This window comes from Monodelphis domestica, chromosome 1, assembly GCF_027887165.1.
Source record: "Monodelphis domestica isolate mMonDom1 chromosome 1, mMonDom1.pri, whole genome shotgun sequence".
NCBI classification, from domain to species: Eukaryota; Metazoa; Chordata; class Mammalia; order Didelphimorphia; family Didelphidae; genus Monodelphis; species Monodelphis domestica.
Window position 1 is genome coordinate 737,869,985 of NC_077227.1, and position 24,057 is coordinate 737,894,041.

Below are 24,057 nucleotides of genomic sequence, written 5' to 3' on the forward strand. Positions count from 1 at the left end.
CTTTACAGATGGGGAAAACGAGGCCCAATTAGCCAGTAGTCAGGCTGAGACTCTTTGGAACTTTCCAGAGTTGGGCTCTTTCTCATTCTCTCCCACCATTTCCCCCAAGTTCTCTTATAGGTGTGTATATAAGCTATGGGCAGGGGATGGGAGGTTTAGGCCCTGCCCTCAGAGAGTCTGCAGCCCAGCCGCAGAAATGACTCACATAGATAGGGAAGCAGTAAACACGCTAAGCTAAATGGGGAATTCGGTGCTAGTCCTGTAGGAGGGACCACCAGAAGGTCAGAGATGACCCAGGAGAGGCGATGCAGCACTTACAGCGATAGGCTTGGGATGAGTTTGCATCTGGCCTCAGCTCCTTCCCAGCTGGGTGACTCAGGGCAAATCACTTCAACTGAGTCTCGGTTTTCCTCCTTTGTAAAATAAGTGGGTCGAGACTGTACTTGAGAGGGCTGAATATTCCTTCCGACCTGAGATCTATGCCCATCCCCTGTAATTCGAGGACCAGAGAGGCAGGGCAGGTTCAGGTGTCCCACATTGACTCTTGGGAGAGAATCCTCCTTCTCCATCACCTTCCATCCCCCAGATAGCTAGAGGAATTGCCTCCAGTTCTCCCTCTTTCCTGACTGATTGGAGGTGGGGAATAGAGGATACGCTTTCTCCAGTCTTGAAGAGCATTGGGAGAGATGAGGGAATTGGGGACAAGGGGCAGCTGTCACTGGGAAATGGACCAGGGAAGACTTTGGCCCTCCGTTTCCTCCATTTTCCCTTTCTTCTATTATATCACAGTGTCTGAAAATCATAGATCATGAATTTAGAAATGAAGGGATCGTTTTCCTTAACTCCTTTATTTCACTGAAGAGAAAACAAGTCCGGAGAGAGGAATGGGTACAGTGGGCAGGAAGTACTTGGGTGGATATTTGAACCTTTAAGGAGCCCCTGGTCTGATGGGTGAGAAGTAGCCCCTTGCCCTCACTCAGAAAGCTCTAGGTCTCACACAGGAGATTAAGAACAGGTTAGTGGTGTGGACTTTCTAGAATTGGAGACTCAGTTTCCCCCATCCATAGGGAAAGGGAGACAGTTAAGGGCATATCCCCAGAAAATAAAAGATAATTGTGAGGAGGGAGGATGGGGAGGATGGCTGCAGATTTGAGAAGCCCCCACTACCCTAACTACTGCTCTGCAGAAATCTGCCCCAACCACCTTCCCCAGGGAGTCCCAGGATCCTCAGTATTCTGTATTATTTTCTCAGACAAAGGCTCCCCTGAGGCTGGGAAACCTATTCCACAGAGTCAAGGCCAGGAGCTAAGGTGCTGGCTATATGGTTTTCCCACAGGAAGGGGTCCTTCCATTTTAGGTCCTATGGGGGACCCCCTGAACAGAATTTCTCTTTTCCCCTATTTGGTTTGTTTCTCCCAGTGCCAGACTCTGGGGAGCCCACTGGATTGGGGCTGGCTGATCATCTCCCAGAGAGCACAGGATGGGGCTGTTGGCTCTCCCTTTCCTCCTCTATTCTCACTTCCTAGCCTATGCCCATATCTCTTCTCCTTCAGGCCCAGAGCACTGCCTGGTGGTCCTGCAGCCTCAGCTTCCATTTCTGACACCTGCCAGATACAGGCTAAACTTCAAGGAGGATTTTTCTTTATTGGGGTGTAGTTGCCCTGAAGGGGTGATTGCTGAAGGAGGGAGTAATCTGCAGATGGATGGATGGATGGCATTCAGGCAGAGGGCTGGAAGGGATGAAGACAGAGGGATGGATGGGATACAGGCAAAGGGAAGGATGATGAAGGCAGAGTGGTGGATGAGATGAAGCTCTCATTCCATTGAACCTTTTGGGGGAAAGACAAAAAATAGCATCAGAGACACTGACATCTCCCCAGTCAAAGAAAACAACAAGCCCCCCAAATACAAGGCAGGAGCAGGGTCCCTCCAGCTAGCCCCGATTGCCTGAAGGGTGGGGAAATGGGACTAGGGCCTCTGCTGGGTTCCCCTTCATTGTGTTGTGCCTCTCCCCACAGACTGTAAATATTGGTGTTGTGACTTAATTAATAAAGACTTCTGTGAGCTTGAAAAATATGTAATTAGGATGAACTATTTTCTGAGCTGCTTGCTTGCCAGGTTTTCTAATTTGGGAGTTTCTGGGTCCCATCCAGGGAACAAGCTGAAGTCTCTCTCTAGGAGGCTGAGCTGATTTAGAGAAGGGGAGAAGGAGATGGGGATGGATGTTCCCCTTTCCCAGCCCCTTCCTAGCCCCACACGGCTTGGAGACTCTGCTCAGCTTTGGGATGTGAGGGAGAGTGGCTGAATCAGGATGCCTGCCCTGCTGCTGTGACCACCTCTCTGGGTTTTCTCTTCCTTAAGGTTGGGCTAATAAGGGGACAGCCAAGTGGCTCAGGAGATCCTGGGTTCAAATCTGACCTCAGACATTTCCCAGTTGAGTGACCCTGGACAAGTCACTTGACCTTCATTGCCTCGTTCCTACCACTCTTCTGCCTTAGAACCAATACATTGTATTAATTCTAAGATGGAAGGCAAGGGGTTAAAAAAGGCCAGATCAAAACCAAAAAAAGCTGTCGGGCTAGTAATGGCTGCCCAGCTTAGAGCATAGAATATTGGTGCTATAAGGGATTAAAAGGCAAGTCCAACCCTTTCATCTCACAGAGGAGTAAAGTCCAAACCAGAAGGCTAAGTGACTTGTCCAAGGTACCATAGGCCATCTGTAGAAAAGCTGGGACTCTTACTGTCCGAGGCTATTGTTAGGATACAGTGGGTCAGTGTGTTAGTGCTTTGGGATCTCTAACAACGTCTGGCATTTGGATGGTGCTTTAAGGTTTGTGAAACCACTTTACATACATTATCTCATTTGATATGTTAACCCTAGGAGATGGGTGTTATTATTCCCATTTTGCAGATGGCAAACTGAGGCACAGATCGGTTCAATGACTTGCCCAGGATACACAGCTAGCAGCTGAGGCAGGATTCAAACCTTGGTCTACTCTCCAGGTGCTCTGCTCTATTCTTTCCTGCCCTGCTTGCTCCTCTAAGGGGTGATTTTCCATAAGAAGTCAGCTTTTGGCTAAAATAGAGTTGCGGATAGTCAAGGTGAGGGTTCTCAGGGCTGGCCCCCCTGAGGGCTCAGACCACACTTTCTCTGCCTTCAGAACTCCCCTCTGAATCCCCAAACTCTCTCTTTACAGGGAGCCTCCATGAGCGTGTCTTGTTGGGTTCTGCCAGTTTTGACTCTCCACTCTTGGGTGCATAGCTCTGGCTTACGTTGATCTCGTTTGTAATCCAGAATGAAATTGTTCTGCATCACAGAGACTGAGTGCCCAGGCTGAGACCTACATTTGCATCCACACTCATGCAGACATGCACCGTCACACATGAATATGTAGGGCTCTCCGCACAGATCGTGGGTTCCATAGGCTCCCCCCTTCTCTCTCTCTCCCTTTCTCTTTCTCTCCATCTTTCTCCATCTCCCTTTCTTTCTCCCTCTCTCTCCCTTCCTCCCTCTCTCTTTCTCTCTCTCTCCCTCCCCCTCCTCTCTCTCTTTCTCTCCCTCCCTCTCTCTCTTCCTCCCCCTCCTCTCTCTCTCTCTCCCTCCCTCCCTCCCTCTCTCTCTCTCTCTTTTCTCTCTCTCTCTCTCCCCCTCCCTCCCTCCCTCCCTCTCTCTCTCTCTCTCTCTCTCTCTCCCTCCCTCCCTCCCTCCCACTCTCTCCCTCTCTCCCTCTCTCTCTCTCTCTCTCTCTCCCTCTCTCCCTCTCTCTCTCTCTCTCTCTCTCTCTCTCTCTCTCTCTCTCTCTCTCTCTCTCTCTCTCTCTCTCTCTCTCTCTCTCTCTCTCTCTCGCACACACACACACACACACACACGCCTATTCCAGCAGCAGCAGGGCAGATCTTTAACCCAAATCCCTGCTCAGGGGCTCCTGCCACACTCGACCCCCTGGGTGGCTCTGTGTGATGGGGCAGCCTAGTTAGCAGTGCCAGCAGCTTTCCTGTCAGACATGTCCTTGCCAATTGGTGCCCAGACTTGGGGAACAGGTTTAACCAATTAGCTGAGTCCCCCATCTGTTGTCTAGGGTGGCCGTGTGTGTCTGTGTGTGACTGGGATTGGGGCTGTGTGTGTGTTTGCATGCACATGAGTGTAACTGGTAAAGCTGGGCCTGTGTGAAATGTACGTGTGTTCCAATGGGACAGTGAGTGGGGGGGGGTCATGTCTGAGTGTGCCCGGGTCCTAATATGTGCCAGAACACATGTGTAAGGTAGGGTAGTGGCTGCTCTGATCCTTTCCAATTTGGACATCCTGTGGCTGTCCAGATTTCTGTGATTTTACACAGTTGTGTGTGTCCTCCAGCGTGTGGTAAAGGCTGGGCATCATTTGGGGTAAGTGCTGCTCTCACCTGCCCCAGGTGAGGAGTAGGTGGGCTGGGGGCTCAGAGTTCAGATTTTGCTGCCTCTGCCAATAGGACGCCAGTTCCCCCAAGCTCCACAGCTCCCACCTTGGCCATCGCTGGCTCTTTCCTTGGTTACCTCCTCTGCATTCCCATTCCCACCTGAATTGGGGGCCTCTTGATTGGTGACCCCTCACTCTGGTCACCCCTAGTCAGTTCATCCTGCAAAGTGACATCCAAGGGTCCCTCCCAAGGTTCCCTTCCATCATGAGCTCCCCTGTTCCACAATGGAAGAGGCTGAGTGCCCGTCCTTGGGGGCTTTCCAGCAGAAGCTAAAGATCTGTTGTACTGGCACAGGGGCCTCCTGCATGGCATAGATTTGGGTCTGTAAGAGACTTTGAAAACTTTAAAGTGTTCTCTAAGTGTGAACTCTGATTATTCATTCAACAAACACCTCTTATGTGCCAGGGGATGTGCTAAGCGCTGGGGGTACAGTTCTTGCCCTCAAAGAGCTGACATTCTTTTGAGGGGAAACAATATGAGCATAAAGCTTAAATATGAAACCGCTACAAAACGGGCACAAAATCATTTTGGAGAGGAGGACGCCAGCTGCTGGAGCAGTGGGAGAATCAGGTCGGGCTGCCTGGAGTCCACAGGCTTTTAAACGTAGGGTCTGGAAATTTGTTTTTGTATTTCGACAAGTTTGGCTGCCTTTGTAATCCTCCGTGTTTTATTTTTACATTTAAAATCATGATTCCGAGAAGGCTTCACCAGTCCACTCCAGGGGCCCATAACAAGCCAAAAGTCCCAATTGATCGAGGGAATGATCATGGAGCTGGACTTCAAAACAAAGCTGGGGGTTCTCTGAAGCGGAGGCAAAGAGGGAGGGAATTCTGGAGAGAGGAAACAGCTTGGGCAAGCGCCTGAAGGTGGGAGATGGAATGTTGCATATGGGGGAACAGCCAGTTGGAACATAGAAAAAGGAGCAGCTAGAAATGTGTCTAAAGCCTGGAACCATATATATTGTGAAGGCTTTAGAAGTGGGGCAAGGAGGTTTGTCCTTGATCTCAGAGGAACAGGCAGCTGTCACTGTAGCTTCTTGACCAGGGCAGGCCATGCTCAGACCTGTAATTTAGTAATAGTCCAGGTAGCACAGTAGATAAAGATGTTGGACTTGGAGCCAGGAAGACTCCTCTTCCTGAGTTCAAATCCAGCCTCAGATACTTCCTAGCTGTGTTACCCTGAGCAAGTCACCTCCTCTATTTGCCTCAGTTTCCTCACCTGTAAAATGAGCTGTAGGATCTTTGCCAAAAAACCTCAAATGGAATCATTAGGAGTCAGACATGACTGAACAATCCTCCTCTCCCCTTCATATACACTTTGTTATTATACATGTGTGACTAGTCAGGCAGTTCTCTTCCTTGCCTTTGCCCCTTTGTTCCCTCAGCCTAGAGTGTCATTCCTTTCTCTTGATGGCTCTCCAAATCCTACACATTCATCTAGGCTTCTTCTTCCAGGAAGTCTCCCCTGACTTCTTTAAGGAAACAGTTTTTGATTTTGTGTATGGGGTGCAGTTCTCCTGTATTACTCTCAACCTTTCACATTTATCTGTTTGTGAGTGCCTTTTCCCAACTAGACTTTGTTCTCGGTGAGGACAAGGGCCACACCTCCTCCATCTTGGCTCCCCCAGTGCCTAGCACAGACCTGGGCACAATGAGGGGCTCCATAAAGTTTGGTCATTGAACTGCTTGATGGAAGAGGAGGGATGGACAGAGGCCCTCCATCCTGAAAGATCACTCATGTGTGCCCCCAACACTGTGGGCAGGAAAGGGACTATGTAAAGGAAGCAGCCTAAATCTGTGGGGAGTTAATGAACTCTGACCTCTCATTCACTGGCAGACCCTTCCCACATCTCCCACGAAACAAATGAAAAATAACTGTAATTGTTTAGCACTGTGCTAACACGCACAGGGTAGGCCCTGTGGAAATGTTTATTTATTATTATTATAAACCCCCGAACCCTACCAACACTTTTTAGTTGGGTGTCCCCAGGCAAGTCCCATCATCTCTCCAAACCTCAGTGTCCTCATTCATAAGATGGAGATCCCCTTGCCACCTGCTTTGGAGATTGTAGATCACTGTAGAAAAGTGAGTTTTTGTCATAGCCCTGAAGAGTAGGCAGGGAGGGAGGCCAGGGGGGAAGGGCAGGCTAGGGATACAGCCGAGGTTAGTGATCTCTGGGGTGATGCTTCTTCCAACCTTCCCTCTTCCCCCAGGGGATCTGTGCTGATCATCAGGACAATGAAGGGCATAGGGACTGGGAGAGGCATGTCTGGTTGGGAGAATACCCCAGTGGATAACTTCACCAGGATTAGAAACAGGAATCAGAATGGAAAGGGAACTTAAAGGTCATTTAAGTGAACACTCTTGTCCCCATTTTGTAGGTGGGGTATGAACACCCTAATGGGGGTATGGACTTGCCCAAGGTCATACACACCAGGAGCCAATGGTATTGCTAGGGATAAACCCAGCCAGTTGTCCAGTCTCGCCAGCCAGTGTCCCTCCTCTTCTGCAGAAGATCAAAGGACATAAATAGAACATTAGGTCCCTGAGGGCATGAGCTAACCCTTTTATCTTTGTATTCTCAGTGTATGGCACATAGTAGGTTTGTGATAAATGCATGTTGATTGATTGATAGGTTCTAGCCCTTATCCACAGTCATGAAGATGCCAAATAAGAGGGTTAAGATTCCAACTCAGGGTTTTTGGCTCTAGAGAAAACCATGTTCTTTCCCTTGCCCCAGGTTGCCTCTTGAGGCTGAAAGGAGGAAGGACTTCACTCTAGGCCACAAGGGACTGCAAGACCAAAATGCTGACTGTTCCAGAATGAAAAGACACATTCTGGAAGAGCTGGGGACACTCTGTATTGGTGTCAATGGAACCCTCTTGTGCATGAGGGGAGCTCCCCATTGAGAGGCAAAGGGGGCTTCGTGATGCAGAGAGGAGGGGTTGAATTTGGAATTAGAGGGCTTTGATCCAGCCATTTATTGAGCCATGGTGTCCTTGGCCATGTCATTCACTCTTGGGGTCTCAATCTTCACATGGATAAAATGAGGGAGTTGAAGCAGATGACTCCCAGGCAACACTGGCTTGGGAGTCAGAGGATCTGGGTTTAAATGATGCCTCTGGTGCTGACGGTGACCTGGATCCCAAGACTCAGTTCCCTTTTCTATAAATAGGGGGATAGAATAGCTAGAATAACATGAGTTCAATCAAGGGCCCTGTAAATGCCAAATCCTTTGGTATATAACAAATACTCTTTGACCATTCTGGCCATCTTTGCTCCCTCCTCTGCCCTTGGCTGCTCCCCTTCTCTTCTCTTTCTGGTCACCCACAGGAAGTGAGGCTGTAGGGCTGTATGGCTGGGGTTCAGACCCCTAGTGCTCCTGCTCCCTCCGATTCCTGCCCCCTCCCCAGACTGCTCAGTCAGCTCCCTCCCTTCTTCCCTCCCCATCCAAGGAGTCAAGGCTCTGGGATTTTCATCCACTTTGTATTCCATGATGTTTATTGGTGTTACATAAATCACAGAGAATGAGAAATTGATTCAGAAGGTTAAAAAGACTCTATGCCCACCACCAGCAAATCCCCTGGTCTGGCCGAGGTATGTATGGCAGTACAATTAATTGTGTTGAGCCTGGGCTGGAAGACAATTGGCAATCTGGAACAGGACCCCCCCTCCCTCCCCTTCTCTCTCCCCCCAAAGGATCATTAAGGGGCTCTTGTTGACATGTTTATCCATGGTGGCTGAGGCTGTCCAGATCAAGTACCCAGTCTGGGTCTTGGAGTTTGCTGGAGCAGGGAAGTGAGGATATGATGGGTAGACACACTGGTCCAGGCCTTGGATCTCTTGACATCTGCTCTTGGGTCCTGGTCCCTTTGAGCAACACAAATCTGGGGAAAGGAGCCACCCTACACTTGTATGGGAGATCTGGAAGCGGCTGGGTGAAGAATGAGGAACCTCTACAGATGGGCCATTGCACAGGTGGGCAAAACCCTGAGTCCCGTCCTAGCTGAAATCGCCTCTGCCCACCTGGCCCCCAGGCTTGGCATCCTCCATCAATCTGGCAGGGACCAGGGTGCATTCGGATCTTTCCCCTGGCCTCTCCTTCTTGCCTGGGTGGAAGTCGGGAAGTTCTGGACCAGCGGGTATCTGCAGGGCTGCTTCCCCAGCCAGGTTTGAAGGGCGAGATGGATCAGCGTGGTTGGAAGACAGGCAGATCGCTCCTCTGCCCATCTTCTGCTTGGGCAGAAGGGAGGTCTCTGCTCTTCGTCCCCCCACCCCCCATCCCTCACGCCGCCTAGAAATGACACCTGACTTAGTTAAGGTTGCCAGAAGTCAGCTGGAAGACAATGAAGCGAGATGGCCAGATTCTGAGGACACGAGCATGGCGGTGCTTGGCGGCTGCCTCCCATCTCCTTGGGGGCTGTCCGCTAGCAGCTGTGTCCCAAGATAAAGTGCACAGTTCCAGTTTGAGGGGCACGGGGTGGGGCTGCAGGCTTTGAGTGCAATCTTCCAGGTGGGCCTCCATGCATGGGCCCACACTTGGTCCTTCAAAACCCTGGGATTCCAGGAAGTTCACATTATAGTGGGATTGGCTCTTCTCTGCCCAGGGCAGGCAGGGAAGGAAGAACGCTACTCCTAGGCCAGACTGAAGAAGAAACGCCCTCCCTCTTGCCCCTCTTCAAGCTCCTCAATACACACTGCCCCAGGGAAGGGGCGACTGTAGCCAGGGCACCAGGTCCAGCCTAGCTGCAGCACAGTCGGCCGTGTGTCCTCCTCCTGTCCAGTACTTTGCCTCTGCTTTCTCTATGGTTCTCCTAGAGCCTCTCTGCCCCTTGATGCTCTGGCCATCTACACCCCTGGGCCAGGGAGATGGAGGATGGGGACTAGGTTGGCCCTCCCCCCCCCCCCAATGATAAACCAAGAGCAGATCCCAGTACTAAAAGCTGACATTTCAAGAGAAGGGAGCATCTTGTCCGCCATCTTGGTTCCCAGTGTGCTCCCTGTGTGACTCCAGCAAGTTGTTACCCTTCTCTGGGCCCTCTTCCCCAGATCAGACTGGCAGAAGTGATCTGATTGTCACTCCACTGCTTCCCTGGCTTGGTGGAGCTGCTGCTGCCCCTCTCGGGGCCAAGGGGACAAGCCCAGCTTTTCTTCTCCATCTCTACAGAGCAAAGTTTGGCTCCCCCCTTTCTCAACTGGATAGAATTTGTTTTCGTCCCATCACTCTTTAGAGCAGAGCCGGGCATCTCGCAGGAGACGCGGCCATTAGCCAAGTGAATAAGGTGATGGGTGGCCACTCCACGCCACAGTACTCTCTTTCTGAGCTCTGCCGGCACTCAGGGCAAAGAGAAAGGGCTTTGGGGATCCTGAAATCGCAGCTTCCTAAGGGCTGACCTGCCCAGGGATTCCTTCCCAAAGGCCAGCCTGGTTTTAGACAGCTGAGGAGGCATCACTGTTACCTGAAACAGGGTTTGTTTTTTCTTTTCAACATCATTGATAACAATATTCGGTCCTTCTCAAAACAGATCCTCAAGGGATCTGTCCAGGGTGATGTCAGTCTATATCTTGGTGTTCGGTTTTTAACAGGAGCTGAAGCATCCGAGGCTCTGAGGGCTGGAAGTAAGAGCCTGTCCTCCTATCACTGCCCATTTTAGTGCTGAGAAATCTGAGGCCCAGAGAAGGACAGCCAGTTTGCTAAGGTCACACAGTAAGTTAGCATAAAAGCTAGGCCTGTAGCCCTGGGGTTTTGACTTTCTGCCAAAGCATCTAGCCTATCAGACCTGAGCCAGGAGGAACAGCTCTCTGCATCCCTGAAACAAAAACCCACTTGGGGAAGAGAGTAAAGGAACAGGGGAAGAGAAGCAGGGGAAGGGGTAGGGAAGAAGCTCCATTTGTTTTCTAAAATCCAAGGGAAGTCCAGGTCTAAGAGGCCTGGCTGCTGCTTGAGCAGAGTAGTCCAGAGGGAAATAAACACAAGTTGGCCCAAACATTCAGGTCAGTGGCGCATCCGTCCTGAAGTTGAACCTTATTGCTGCTATATGGTCCTCAGCTCCATTGGTCCTCCTGTAGAGTGGAAGGTACAGTTCCATTTTTCTCAGGCAGATGTGCCCCAGATGGCTTTTCCTAGATGACCCCAAGAGGGCTGGCACATCCTTGATTTTTAGGTCTCTCTTCCTTGGGAAGTGGGGAAAGGGAAATTCTCTCCACCTCTAGAACTGTAATGGCTTTCGGGGCTGGAAGGAATCCACATCTGGGGAATTGCAGGGAATTAGATGAATTTGCTTCCATTGGCTCTTGGCTTATTCCTTGAGGGGGTAGAGTAGGGAGAAGCAGAGGACAGTAGACTTCAGGATGACCTGGGATAGACTGGGTTGTTGGGCAGGCAAGACGGTACCATTTGGGATTCAGTTAGTGATGGTTTTCCATGGGAGGAATGGTACCAGCAAGTCCTGACGGGAGCTACATTGCCCAAACCAGTGAAGGAGCCTAGTTCTAATCTTCTTGGCTAGAGTTTTGGACTAGAGGCCAGTCTAGTCTGTCCCAAAGGACTCGGGGAAGCAGTCCAGAACCTCAGCGTCCAGCTTAGAGCACCACCTTGGGAGACTTGCCGCCATTTTCTCTCTCCACCCTTCAGTTCCCTCCAACGCAGGCCACTTCAAGTTCTTAGCCCTCTCCTGCTACAGCACATAAGAGTGCTCTGGCATCTTGTTCTAAGGGAGGTTCAGGCTTTGGCCTTGGAAGCACTCGTAATTGTAAGGAATCCCAGTATCATCTCGTCCTCAGTAGCATCTCTTCTCTCCTCCCTTTCCCAAATCACAACAAAGCACGCCATTTCCTACAAGTTCAGGATTTAGGCTTGCTTTGGCGCCCCCATTTTCTGGCCTATGGCTTCCCCACGTGAGGGGCTCCAGAGGGCAGAAAACTGTTATTGAGGATAAGGACATCCTTTCCTGGACCCATTAATGCGAAGGCTCGAGGCCCTCAGGTTCTAGTCCAGCTGGATTCTAGGTTTTTAAGGAAGGGTAAGAAGGGTTGGGGAAGGGACACATGTTTACTGGGAACATCACATTAGGCAGGGCACAACTGGGCTGCAAGTTTTCCCCAAAGGACATGTGATATATCACCCTGCCCCAAGCTATATACCTAATTCCTGTACTTATCCACTCATTTATAAAAATGGTTTCTCTGCAGCATCAACCAGTGTTAAGACTCAATTCTGACTTAAAGCAAATAAAAAGAAACAAACAAACAAAAGATAAAAATCCCAACACCCTATTTCTTTCCTTAGGGCATTCCATATAATTCCTCCCAGCTTCACATGATTGTGCTGGGATGGATTCTGTAAGCTCCCCACCAGGGCCCAGAAATGCACTTAATTACAGTATTTCCTTTCTATAACTTCTGATTCTTCCCTGCACTGGGCTTCCCTCCCCTGCCTTCTCCTCTAGGTTAAAATGTGACTGCCTTAACATCCTGACCTCCCATTAAGTGGTGGTTCTCTGAAAATGTTACTTCTCTTCCAATATTAGTGATGTGGTATTAGCTTAGAACTCCTTGCTTGGCTACTTGGAGACAGGAGGGCAGGCTGACATTTCCTCTCCCCAGCCCTCACCCTACCAGGTCCTCTGGCCCAGCTGCCTCTCTGGCCAGAGGACCTGCTTCCACTCACAGGCCTTTGTTGTACACCACCGTCCGACTGGCTGTGGCCAGGGCAATCTCTGGCTCCAATTGGGATGTCTCAATCTAGGGAAAAAAAAGAGCAGGCAGGAGGCCAATTGAGACATGGGTACTATAGACAGGGAGGCAATATCTCACATGTGAGGCTGAGAGCTGACAAAGATAAAAGAACTTCAATATTTAGATCAATTATCCACTTAGATTGTGTTGTGGAGTGTGCTGTAAGGTTCTGGTCTAAGCCTAATTTCCGCCAGACTGATTTCCAGTTTCTCCTGGAATTTGTTTGTTTTAAATCAAATAGGGAGTTCTTTCCTTGGTGATTTAAGTTTTTCTGCTTCATCCAACATTGGATTATGGAGTTCCATTGTTGCTGATTCTCCCTTGTCTAGTCTGTTCTATTAATCTGTTATTGTTCGGTTGTTTTAGTAATGCCTGTCTCTTAATAACCCCATTTGGGGTTTTCTTGGCAAAGACAATGGAGTGATTTGTCATTTCCTTCTCTGGCTCATTTTACATATGAGAAAACTGAAGCCCAGGGCCACACAGCTAATAAGTGCATGAGGTCAGATTTGAACTCAGGTCTTCCTGACTCCAGGCCTAAGTGTTCTATATACTACACCCCCTTGCTGCCCTTCCATTTTTCTACTTCTTTACTTTTGAACCAATAATAGAGGATTTTGATGATTCTGGCTTTACAATATAGTCTGAGGTCTGGAAATGCTCTTCTCCTTCATCTGTATTCTCTTTTCATCATTTCCCTTGATATTCTAGATCTTTTGGAGGTTTTTTTAGATGAATTTTGCTATTATTTTTCCAAGTTCCATAAAGTATCCCTTTGATAATATGATTGGCATAACACCAAAGGGTACATTAACTTGGTAGTATTGCCATTTTTGTTGTTGGCAGAAACATGTTAGAACAAAAGGGGAACCCTTCTGTGTCCCTAACCCTGCTTCACCCAGAATCAGAGCATATCTACAGATAGGGATAGTGACCGCCTGTACACACTGGTAGAATCAGCAGGAACAGCAATGGCGGTTGGAGAACAAAACAAAAGGAACTGGCTCACTCTTATGGGTCTATTGCTGAACTTCCTGTATCCTAGGCCCTTGTCTTCCTTGATACTTAAGAATTGGATATTTCTTTCTATTTTGTTGACTTCTTGAATCCCAAATCTTTGGACTGTTTTTTCTTTCAAAATAAATTTTAATTGGTATTTTTGTTTTCATTGTTGTTTAGTCATTTTCAGTTGTGTCTAACTCTTCATGACTCCATTTAGTGTTTTCTTGGCAGATACTGCAGTGGTTTGCCATTGCCTTTTCCAGCTCATTTTATGGATGAGAAAAATTGAGGCAAGTAAGGTGAATAGACTTATCCAGGGTCACCTAGCAAATATCTGAGGTTAGACTTGATTTTAGGAGATTGAGTCTTCATGACTTCAGGGCCAGTGCTCTATTGACTGTGATTTGATTTCCTTAATTTCCCCCTACATCTCTCCTCCATACTCTCTCTAGATCCATCTCCTATAACAAAAAGATTTTAAAGGAAAAAGAAAAATCAATCAATGCATAGAAAAAATAACTGATGGCATATATAATATTCCACATCTGTGCATCTCCATTTAATGCAAAAGCATTGGAAGAGATGTCTTCTTTGAGGACAAGTTTATTCTTTGTAATTTTGCAGCATTCATTTCCAATTGTCATGAGACATTTCTTTCCATTTACATGGTTGTAGTCATTGTATAGATGAGAGGTATCAAACTCAAACAGAAATGGGGGCCATTAATCCATCCCTAAGGGTCACCTATTAGTTTTAAAATGTAAAGTTATCTATGTTTAATTGAATTTTTAATTATTTTGTTAAGTGTTTCCCAGTTACATTTTTACCTGACTTGACATGTCTGGTGTATATTATTTTCTTTTTCTAGCTTCTTCACTATGCATCAGTTCATGTAAGTCTTTTGAAGCTTTTCTGTACCCATTATGTTCATCATTTCTTTCAGCACAGTAATGTTCCACTATATATATATATATATATATATATGTACACACACACATATATATATACACACGTACATGTATACATACATACACACATTCATATATATTTGCCACAATTTGTTTAGTTCTCTATAAATTGATGGACACCTACTTTATTTTCAGTTGTTACCATAAAACTGTTGCTGTATTTGGGGGCATATGGAGCCTTTCCTTTTGTCAGTGATCTCCTTGGAATATGAACATCTTAGCCACTTTATTTGTATAATTCCAAATTCCTTTTGAGAATGCTTTATACTAATATATAGCTCCACCAACAATGCATAAGTGTGCCTTTCTACCTACAACCCCTCTAACAAATACCGTTCACATCTTTTATCATTTCTGCCAATTTGCTGGGGGTGAAATCAAACCTTTGAGTTGTTTTGATTTGATTGTCAATGATTTGGAGTATTTTTCATGTGATCATAAATAGTTTACAAATCTTCTTTTGAGAACTGTTTGTTCATCTCTTTTAACCACTTATCTATTGGGGAATGGCTTTTGATCTCTATTTCTCTTGGTTGTTTAAATGTCTTGGACATGACACTTTTACCTAGGAATTCTGACACAAAGATTTTTTTTCCTCAGTTGACCAATTCCCTTCTTATCGTAGATGCGCTCATTCTGTTTATGCCAAGGCTTTTCAATTTCATGTCATCTGAAATGATTTATCTTTTGCAATGGCCATTATCCCTTGTTTAATTAAGAATTTCATCTCCCCATAGCGAGGTCTTTGGATATTCCTTTTCTCCAGCCTTGTAAGGGCTTTAGCTTCTCGGTCAGCAGGCACCGGGCCCTGACACCCGCTCATTTCTCTCTCTCAGTCCCAGTCCTAGCTTACTCCTGACTCAACCCACTGCATGAAAATCTGGATTTTCATACCAGAAAAACCACAAAGCATATTCACTTCACAGAAGGATTCCCTGCTGGGCTCCCATGTAGGACCATCCCTCCTCTTCCTTTGGTGAAAATGATGTCTTCTATTTTTACTTTATGTGTAAAATATTTTGATTTTATAAATCTGTAGCGATAGAATTCTGGAAAGTCATCCCTTGGCAAGGGGGTGGGATACCTGGGAGATGTCATCGAAATGATGGGTGGGGTGGGAGCCTGCTTACCCTGAAGGACTTATCAGGCACTCCTCAGCTATATATGACACTTTCCTCAATAAAGTATAAATTCCTTGAAGACCAAGACTTGAGGAAGCTGAGCAGTTAGGTGATGCGCTGAGCTTGGAATCAGGAAGACTCCTCTTCACAAGTTCAAATCTGGTCTCAGACATTTCCTAACTATATGGCCTTGGGCAAGTCTCTTAACCCTGTTTGTCTCCGTTTCCTCATCTGTAAAATGGGCTGGAGAAGGAAATGGTAGACTTCAGTATCTCTGTCAAGAAAACTCCAAATGGGGTCAATGGAGAGTTGTATATGACTGAAACAACCAAACAACAATAAGATTTTTGGTTTGTTTTTCTTTATACTCCCTGAATATAGTGGTGTCTGGAGCACAATATGTACTTGATAAGTGCCCAGAGAGGTAGGGACTTGCCCAAAGTCACATAGTAAGTTAGTAAGTAAAAGAGCCAGGATTTGAATCCAGGCCCTTTAATATCAAATCCAGCCTCGTGGTGTGGAGCTGGCTTGATAAAGGTGGACCCAGCATGAATACTGATGAGACTGGACCCACTGGCAGGTTAGGACAAGTAGCGAAAGAGATGAACCTTCTGGTAGGTAGAACTACATTTGGTTCTTGGCTAGAGGACTGGTTTAAGGACAGAGAGGAATAAGCAAATCCAAAGAGAGAACGAGATTGTAGATATTTGCAGAGGATTTGATGAGTTACTCAGCGCTAGGGATTCTTCTAAAAATGAATTGGAAAAATGAGTAACTTCAGTAAAGTAGCAGCATATAAAATTAGCTCAAAAATCATCAACCTTTCTCTATATTACTAAGAAAACCTAATTAAGAGGAAAGAGAGAAAAAGTTTATTCAAAATAACTACCAAATTGTATATAGTATATAGGAATCCATCTACCGAGGCATACTCAGGACTTGAATGAATATGATTACAAAGTATTCTTTATAGAAATAAAGGAAGAAAAAATAAAATTTACTAAAAAACAACAACAGCAAAGAAATAAAGGATGACATAATTGGAGCGATATTAGTTGTCCATGGTTGGACAGTGCCCCCCCCCCCAAAAAAGTGAGGATACCACCTCAAATTCAGATTTAGCAACAACATGCCAGCTGATTCATTAAGATATTACTTTTTAGAACTAAAAAGAAGGACATATTGGTTTTAGGGAAACTAAAGGTCAGGGAAGAGGGTAAGATTTGTGGAAATGGCGTCATAGACACCTCTGGGATCTGGGACCAGTTTTAATTTTTATTTTTGTTTCTTTCTATCGCTAGCATTTAGCCTGACACATAGCGAGTCTTTAATAAATACTTGAGGCCTTTCCTGGGTCTTTATTTCCTCTTCTGCAAAGTGGAGATGATTTTTTCCCTACTCGTTGGGTTTCTGTGAAAACTGCACACAATGTGCTTTGTAGAAGACCGAAAAATATGAATTGTTGCGCCATCATCATCATAGCTGCCATTTTCAATTTGGAGCCTGGATCTGTCTTGGTGAGACATATGGGCTCTAGTGGATGCTCTGAACTCCTGAAAGGAACCAGCTGGGTCCTCAGTGGCTTTTTTGAAGCCTCTGAGCACATTGTCTTACATATAATGGAATCGGCCCATTAGGCGAGAGCTGCCTTGGGACCAGTGGTGCCAGGGGCCCTGCGGGGTCCTGGGTGGCAGGGATCAGGGAAAAGAGCCACTGGGGGACTACTTGCTCACTGGACGTTGTGGCACAGTGGGACGAGCACTAGTTCAGGAGTCAGAAGGTCTGATCCTTATTAACTGTAGGGCACAGCCCAATTCCTGGCATGTAGTAGGTGCCTAATAAATGCTGGTTAAATCTAAACTCTTCCTTCTGGCCTGAATACTTCACCACTTGTCCTTCCTAAAATGTGTCAACAAGGGAGAGGGCAGTGGGAGAAAGTGAGCTCCAGCCCCTTCCTCAGGGCTCTGAAAGACGAGCCCAGATGACCCATCTCGGGATCACGGAGCCGGATGCTTGTTCACTGCTAAAGGCAAATCTCTCTGGGAGATTCTGTTATCCTTCCCCCAAGAAGAGTGGAGCCCAGACCCGGGCACACAAGAGGACGTCCCTAGATGACAGTTGTATCATCTCCTGGCCCAGTCTATGTCCTGAGAGAGGGCACCCCTCTCTCACTCCCCCCCCCCCAATTCTTTTCTTTAAGCTTCAGCTCAAGGAGGCAATCTCAGGAAGACCTGGGTTCAAATCCTATCCCAGCCATTTACTAGCTATGTGACCCTGGTCTAGTTGATAAACAGTTCTTTGCCTCAGTTTCCTCATCTGCAAAATAAGGGGGACAGAATAGACTTAGAACCATAGAATGAGAACGTTGGAAGGCACCATCCTCCTTAGCCATTTCAGCAAGGTTGATGGCTTCCATGAATGCCTCCAGCTTTAAGTCTATGGCCCTATGTTTGATGGCTGGCAGCGGGGAATGGCCCCCATTTCTTCTTCTACTTCATGCTGGAAGGATGCCGATGATTAGGGAGTTTTTGCCCAAATCTGACTCTCTGACGCTTTTACCCAGGGTTCCCGGTTCTGCTCTAGAACAAGCCTCGTCCTTGTTGAACGCGTGCTAGCTGTCGGTGATCTCGCAAGCCATCCCTTTACAAAGTCCAGCTCCCTGGCCAGTAGTCTGTCCTGCCCTCCTCCTCCTTGTACAGCCCCACTACAAGGAGAGACAATCCCATAATGCCCTTCCATAAAGGATCACTGGCGCGTCATTGGCCATCCACCACATTGGATCAGAAGCTGTGCCTGTGCCGGGTCCGGGCCATGCCGCGAGCTCTAGAGCTGAAGTCAGACCCCAGCTTGGGGCCTTTGTGCCTGCATGACGTCCTGCAAATCCGGGACCCTCAGTTTCCTCAGCTGTAAAATGAGGGGGTGGTACTGAAGGACCTTGACGGTCCTGGGCATCTGTCGATCCGTCTATGAGCCCAAGAGCCTTCTTCTCATTGCCCACACGAGACCTCAAGCTGGAGAGGACCTCTAAGGGCATCTGGTCCAGCCTCTTCATTTACAGATCAGGAAACCGAGGCCCGGGGAGATTTTTTTTCCTGAAAGTCACCCAGGTAGTCAGCCTCTGAGCTGGGATGTGCACTCCCAAGTCCAGCTGCCTTTCCCTGGCACCAGGAGCTCATAGCCTGGCTCGGGAGACAGGACTCTCCTGGAAGAAACAAAGGACGATCGGAAGAAGCCGGGGAGCTCAGAGAAAGGAAATCTCCTCCTAAGCCAGAGCCCTAGGTGCAGGCTTTTCAGGGGGGGAGGGGAGCAGCCTCCCTCCCTAGGAGCACCCTGGTTCCCATGATGCTGAGGGCTTGGCAGCCCACCGGAGAGCAGGTGGGAAAGGTCTGGGTACCTTTCTCCACCTCAGGCCACAGGGGTCTCTCCATCCCCCCACTCCCACCCCACCTCCCGATGTCCCCCACCCCCGTGGAGACTCCCCTAGTCTCCATGCCCGCCACCGACACAATGCTCGGAGCCCACGCTCCAAAATCGAAATGCTTTTGAAAATGTTTAACCTAGTTAGACAAATTAGCAAAAATTTGTGCAAAACAATTTAGGTATTTAAAATATTCAATGTTTTTAAAAAACTGGAAAACTGTTCTTCGCTTTCAGCTGCAAAAACCAACAAAATATAACATCCCAGCAATCTTACCATGAGGTGTAACATAACCCTTCGGGAAAGCTGTTAAGCAGAGACTGAGGCATCCTGGGAAATAGCGCTTCATTTATTCAAATGCACATATGCCAGGCTTTTACACCATATGTCATTCCGAGCTATTTACAGTAATAATTAAATCTTAATCAACGTTTAACCTCTGTAAAATGTTTGAAGGATCCTAATCACCCTTCAGACTGTACTAATGAAGGGGAAATATATAAACACGAAAGGGAGATGATGCATAGATATCACGCTGGAAAGAACAGTAATTGCAAAATTGTATTTCTTTTAAATATAATCAGTAAATTATGCAAAGGAAGCCAAGGAGTATTTTAAGTTAAGACATCTTGGATGTCAGAGGTGTGAGCAGCTAATTTTGTTCTGCTATCCATAACAGATGTAGCATATTTTCTCTTACTGCCATTATTAGCAACTTCCCATGGAGGCTTTCACTGAAACACCGAGGCCCACATGATTAGCAGAGGGGCTGCTCGGCCCGGCAGCGGCGGCGTGGGACCGGCTCCGGTCCGTGGCCCTTTTGCCTTGCTTGGCACCAGCGGCTCTCATCTGGCTGCTCAGCTCTACCCCCGCAGCTGGGAGAGCTAGCCGGGTGGCTGAGAGCCTGCCTTCCTGGTCTTAGGAGGGGCTCCCCCTCACACGCCCTCCCTTTTCGGAGGATGCCCCAGTGCGTGGCACTCCGTGGCTGCTCATGGAGGCCAGGAGGCAAGAATCTCAGGAAGGCCCATGCAGAGCCGGAAGGGACCTCGAGGATGCTATCCCAACCCCCTCATTTCACCCAGGGAGCTCACTCATTTGCTTAAGGTCAACGGAGAACAAAGGCACGGCAAAGATTCCCACCCAGGTCCTCCGCCTCCAAATCCCACACTCCATGGCACTGTGGTGGGAACAGATCTGAGCGGGGGTGGGGAGGGAATTGTGGGGGCAGCAAGAGGAGAGGTTGTGAGGAGCCTGTGGGGGCAGGAAATATCTGCAGGCTGGAGCTGCCATTCCTGAAAAATGAGGAGGCTGAAGCTCTGTCCTCGTCCCCAGGGCTGTCTTCCAAGCACTCCCCAGGACTCTGGAGCCAGGAGGGGCCTTAGAGGTCATCTCATTTCACTCAGAGCTGGCAGACTCAAAGAGAAATGGTTCCCTCTGGGCGGCATACAGACTTAGAAAACTGTAAATTCGATACAATCCCCACTTTACAGAGGACAAAACTGAGACCCAGAGAGAGAGGAAGTGACTCCATGAAAGCATGCAGAGGCATGGAGTTAGGTCAAGTCCTTGGCTTCAATATGAGGCTGAGAGGCAGGTCTGGATTTGAACTCGAGTCCTCAGAGTCCAAATCCATCCCAATTTCTGCCGTGGCACATTGCCAGATCAGGGAGGCTTAAGAGGGGAAGTTCCCCCAAAGGACAGCTCCTGAATTCTGGTTGGAGCCAACAGCAGAATCTTGAAGGAGCTGAAAATGTATTTTGCCCTAACAGTAAGTTCCAGGAGGGCAGGCACTTTGTGTTATTTCAGAATGTCTCCTTCCCAGGGCTGAAGGCTTTATTTTGTACACAGCTGATGCCTAATAAATGCTCGTTCAATTGGATTTGGGCCCTTCTCCACCAAGGGGCCCAGGTGTGGTCTTGCCATTAGCAGCACATCAATGAATCCATCTCCCAATGCTATCACTCCCCAGTTAGGAGCCATTGAAGGCTTCCTATAGTTTTTCTCCCAAGAACATCTCCTCGAATACAAAACTCTGGGAAGGTCAAAGGTCTACGAGCCCCAAAGGAATGAAACTCTAAGGGTAGAAGAGAAAGCAGCAGGGATGCCTTTTGTATCCATCTCCTTCTCAGCCCACGGCAGCCTATCAGGTGCAGCCCCTCAGGGGCCTGCCTGGTCGGCTTCCTTGGCTCTCCCATCCCTCTTCCTCAAAGCTGCCCAAAGGCTCTCCCTAAAGCCAAGGCACCAGAGTCAGGGCCCCCACTGCCCACCTGGCCATGGTCACCCAAACCTCTGCCTGAGCTCTCCCTGCTGTGGAGGGCCCAAAGCCTCCTTCTCTCCAGTCGTGACTCTTCACTGTGACCCAGAGGCCTTCTCTCCATCCCTGGGGCTCCTCGCTCGGAATGGTTGGGACCTCCTGGAATCTCCATTTTATTTTACTGTATTTTTTAACCCTCACCTTCCATCTTAGAGCCAATACTGTGTATGGTTCCAAAGCAGAAGACTCGTAAGGGCTTGGCCATGGGGGTTAGGGGACTCGCCCAGGGTCACCCAGCTAGGAAGTGTCTGAGGTCAGATCTGAACCCAGGACCTCCCATCTCTAGGCCTGGCTCTCCATCCACTGAGCTACCCAGCTGCCCCAGGGAATCTCCATTTTAAGGAAGGCTCGCGGCCAGCTCTGTTGCCTCCTTCTTTCCCCTCCTGGCTCTCTCTGGATCTCTTTCTCTACCATGCCTCTGAAGGGGAACCTTTAGGGAGCTCTTAGCTGCCTGTAGAATGGAAGCTCCTTGAGGCCAGGGGCTCTCTTTTCCTTTTTCCTCTAGTTATAATCCCAGCAGTTAGCAGAGAGACTGGCACATCGTAAGCACTTCATTCCTGGCAACTAAGCTGTACAGAGGCTTGAGCATCAGGCCAGAGTCAGGAAGACCTATGTTCAAATCCAGCCTCAGGTATTTCCCAATTGTAGGGCTCTGGACTGACTTACCCTCTGTTTGCCTCAGTTTCCTCACCTATAAAATGAGGATCATAACAGAATCTTCCTCTCACAGTTGTAAGGAGCAAAGGAGAAAACGCTTTTAAAGTACTTAGCACAGTGCCTTAAGACATTCCTTTCCCTTAATAAATGCTTGGTGACTTGTCCATATCTGTTTGTTTTTAAACCTTTACTTTTGGTTGTAGTATCAGTTCTAAGACAGAAGAGCGCTAAGGGGTAGGCAATGAGGGTCAAGTGACTTGCCCAAGGTCACACAGATAGGAGGTGTCTGAGGTCAAATTTGAACCCAGGACCTCTCAACTCAAGACCTGCCATTCTATCCACTGTGCTACTTAGCTGCCCCCAAATCTGTTTTTTTTTTTTTCCAGAAACTTCCATCATTTCTTTTTTAAAAAACTATTTGCTGGGGGCAGCTGGGTATCTCAGTGGATTGAGAGTCAGGCCTAGAGATGGGAGGTCCTAGGTTCAAATTTGTTCTCAGACACTTCCCAGCTGTGTGACCCTGGGCAAGTCCATTGACCCCCATTGCCTCACCCTTACCACTCTTCTGCCTTGGAGCCAATACACAGTATTGTAAGGGTTAAAAGGTAAGGGTTAAAAAAAAAACCAAACAAAAACCAAAACAAAAAACATTTGCTTTGGGCTTAGAAGGCAGAAGAGTATTAACAGCTAGGCAATGGGGGTTAAGTGACTTGGCCAGGGTCACACAGCTAGGAAGTGTCTGAAAGTGTCACATTTGAACCCAGGCCTCTGGTCTCTAGACCCAGTTTTCACCTTACTGAACCACCAAGCTGCCCATCCATTACTTCTAATTTTGCCATCTCAAACCAAATAGAACAATCCTAATCCTTCTACGTGACAGCCTTTCAAACATTTAAAGGTAGAAGCCTTGCCTCCCCTAAGCGTCTTTTGTGCAGCTAACCATCAACAAGCTCCATGCCTGAGGTCCTCTCAGCTTGGCAGTTAGTGGCTCCTCTTCTCAGGATGTTCTCCAGCTTATCCACTTCCTGCTCAGAACTGACCACAATTCTCCGAGTGGGCTCTGACCAGCCCAAAGGCCACAAGGACTCCTGTCTCCTTCCTCTTCAAGTCCTGCTTTGCTTGCTGTAGCCCAGATGACCACAGCTCTTTTAGTTGCCCCATCACACTGACCTGTAATAAGCCTGTGGTCCACTAAAACCCCCAGATCTTTTTCAGACATAAAGTACAGCCAGATCACACCTTCTCCTTCTTCTGCATATGAAAGAGAATCTTTGATGCCAGGAGGAAGATTTTTCTATTTGCTCCCATCGTTATCTTATTCAATTCAGCCCAATTTCTTGGCCTGTCAAGGTCTTTTTTTATCTTTTCATTATTAATTTTCAAGGTCTTTTTAGATCTGACTGTCATCCAGTGTATTAGCCACTCTTCTCAGCTTTGGGTCATTTGAAAATCAAGTGGGGCCCAATCTTTGGCATCATCCAGGTCATGGCTAAAAATGTTCAATGTTTTTGGGAAAGCCTCGGAAGCCTGAGGCATTCTACCCCCACCCCACCAAATAGCTCTTCAAATCGAAATGGAACCATTGCTTTGATCAGGACATTCCCGGACTCAAAAACAATTTCTGGCTCATTTTCTATTGGATAAAATAAAATCTCCTCAGATTTCGATGCCAGCCCACCTTTGTGTCTATATTTCCTTTTGCCCTGTACAAACTCTCCATTACACTCAACTAAATCAATGAGCTAAAACTGGGCAACATCCTCAGTACAAAATCAACAGGGAAACTTTCCTTCTGGAGCTTAGTTTCTGTTGGGGAAGACAATATAATCAGAGCTGTGCTGGAGGCACCTCTAACCGGCTGCGGACCTGATTGTTAACATTTTCAGTTTAAGCGTTTGTTTACACCTTGGAAATCAGCAAAAGTTACAAAGTAGCTCTTAATTTTTTGTTTTGTTGATTGTCTAGGCTTAAGAAAGTGATGGAGAAAATGGTAAACACTCAGATCAGGGCAGGCAGCTAGGTAGCAGAGCAGATAGAGCCTTTGGGTCTGTATTTTATATTACCCTGAACAAATTCTCCACTACAATCAAACGATCAACAAGCTGGCTGGGAGTCCAGCAGATGAGTCTTCCTGAGTTCAAATCCAGCCTCAGACACTAGCTGGCCCTCAGCTGTAAAATGAGCTGGAGAAGGAAATGACAAACCACTCCAGCATCTTTGCAAGAAAACCCGAGTCACAAAGAAGTCAGGCATAAAGGATTGACTTAACAACAACAACCGTTGGTATTCGAGTTGAGTTTTAAAGGTAGTCAGGCAGTCCAAGGATAGGAGGCAGAGCATTCTAGGCATGGAGAGGTAGATACGGCATGGAGACAGGTGCTGGATG

The 24,057-nt window shown here is 47.6% G+C and overlaps 1 protein-coding gene across 5 annotated transcripts in view; it reads right to left on the bottom strand.

Annotated features, from left to right (window-relative positions):
• Positions 1 to 829: 829 nt before the first annotated feature.
• The window catches only part of SFXN5 (sideroflexin 5), a 189,490-nt gene continuing 166,262 nt past the window's right edge, over positions 830 to 24,057 (bottom strand). For 3 of the 5 annotated variants that reach the window (XM_056814076.1, XM_056814085.1, XM_056814089.1), the window contains 3 exons: positions 12,124 to 12,197; positions 6,889 to 6,960; positions 830 to 1,829 (listed from right to left, as the gene is read on the bottom strand). In XM_056814076.1, coding sequence (XP_056670054.1) covers positions 1,643 to 1,829; positions 6,889 to 6,960; positions 12,124 to 12,197 — 333 coding nt within the window. In that variant the 3' untranslated portion in view covers positions 830 to 1,642. Of the gene's footprint in view, positions 1,830 to 6,334; positions 6,530 to 6,888; positions 6,961 to 12,123; positions 12,198 to 24,057 lie in introns of those variants that run through there. The other 2 variants (XM_056814079.1, XM_056814077.1) reach the window with 2 other exon arrangements.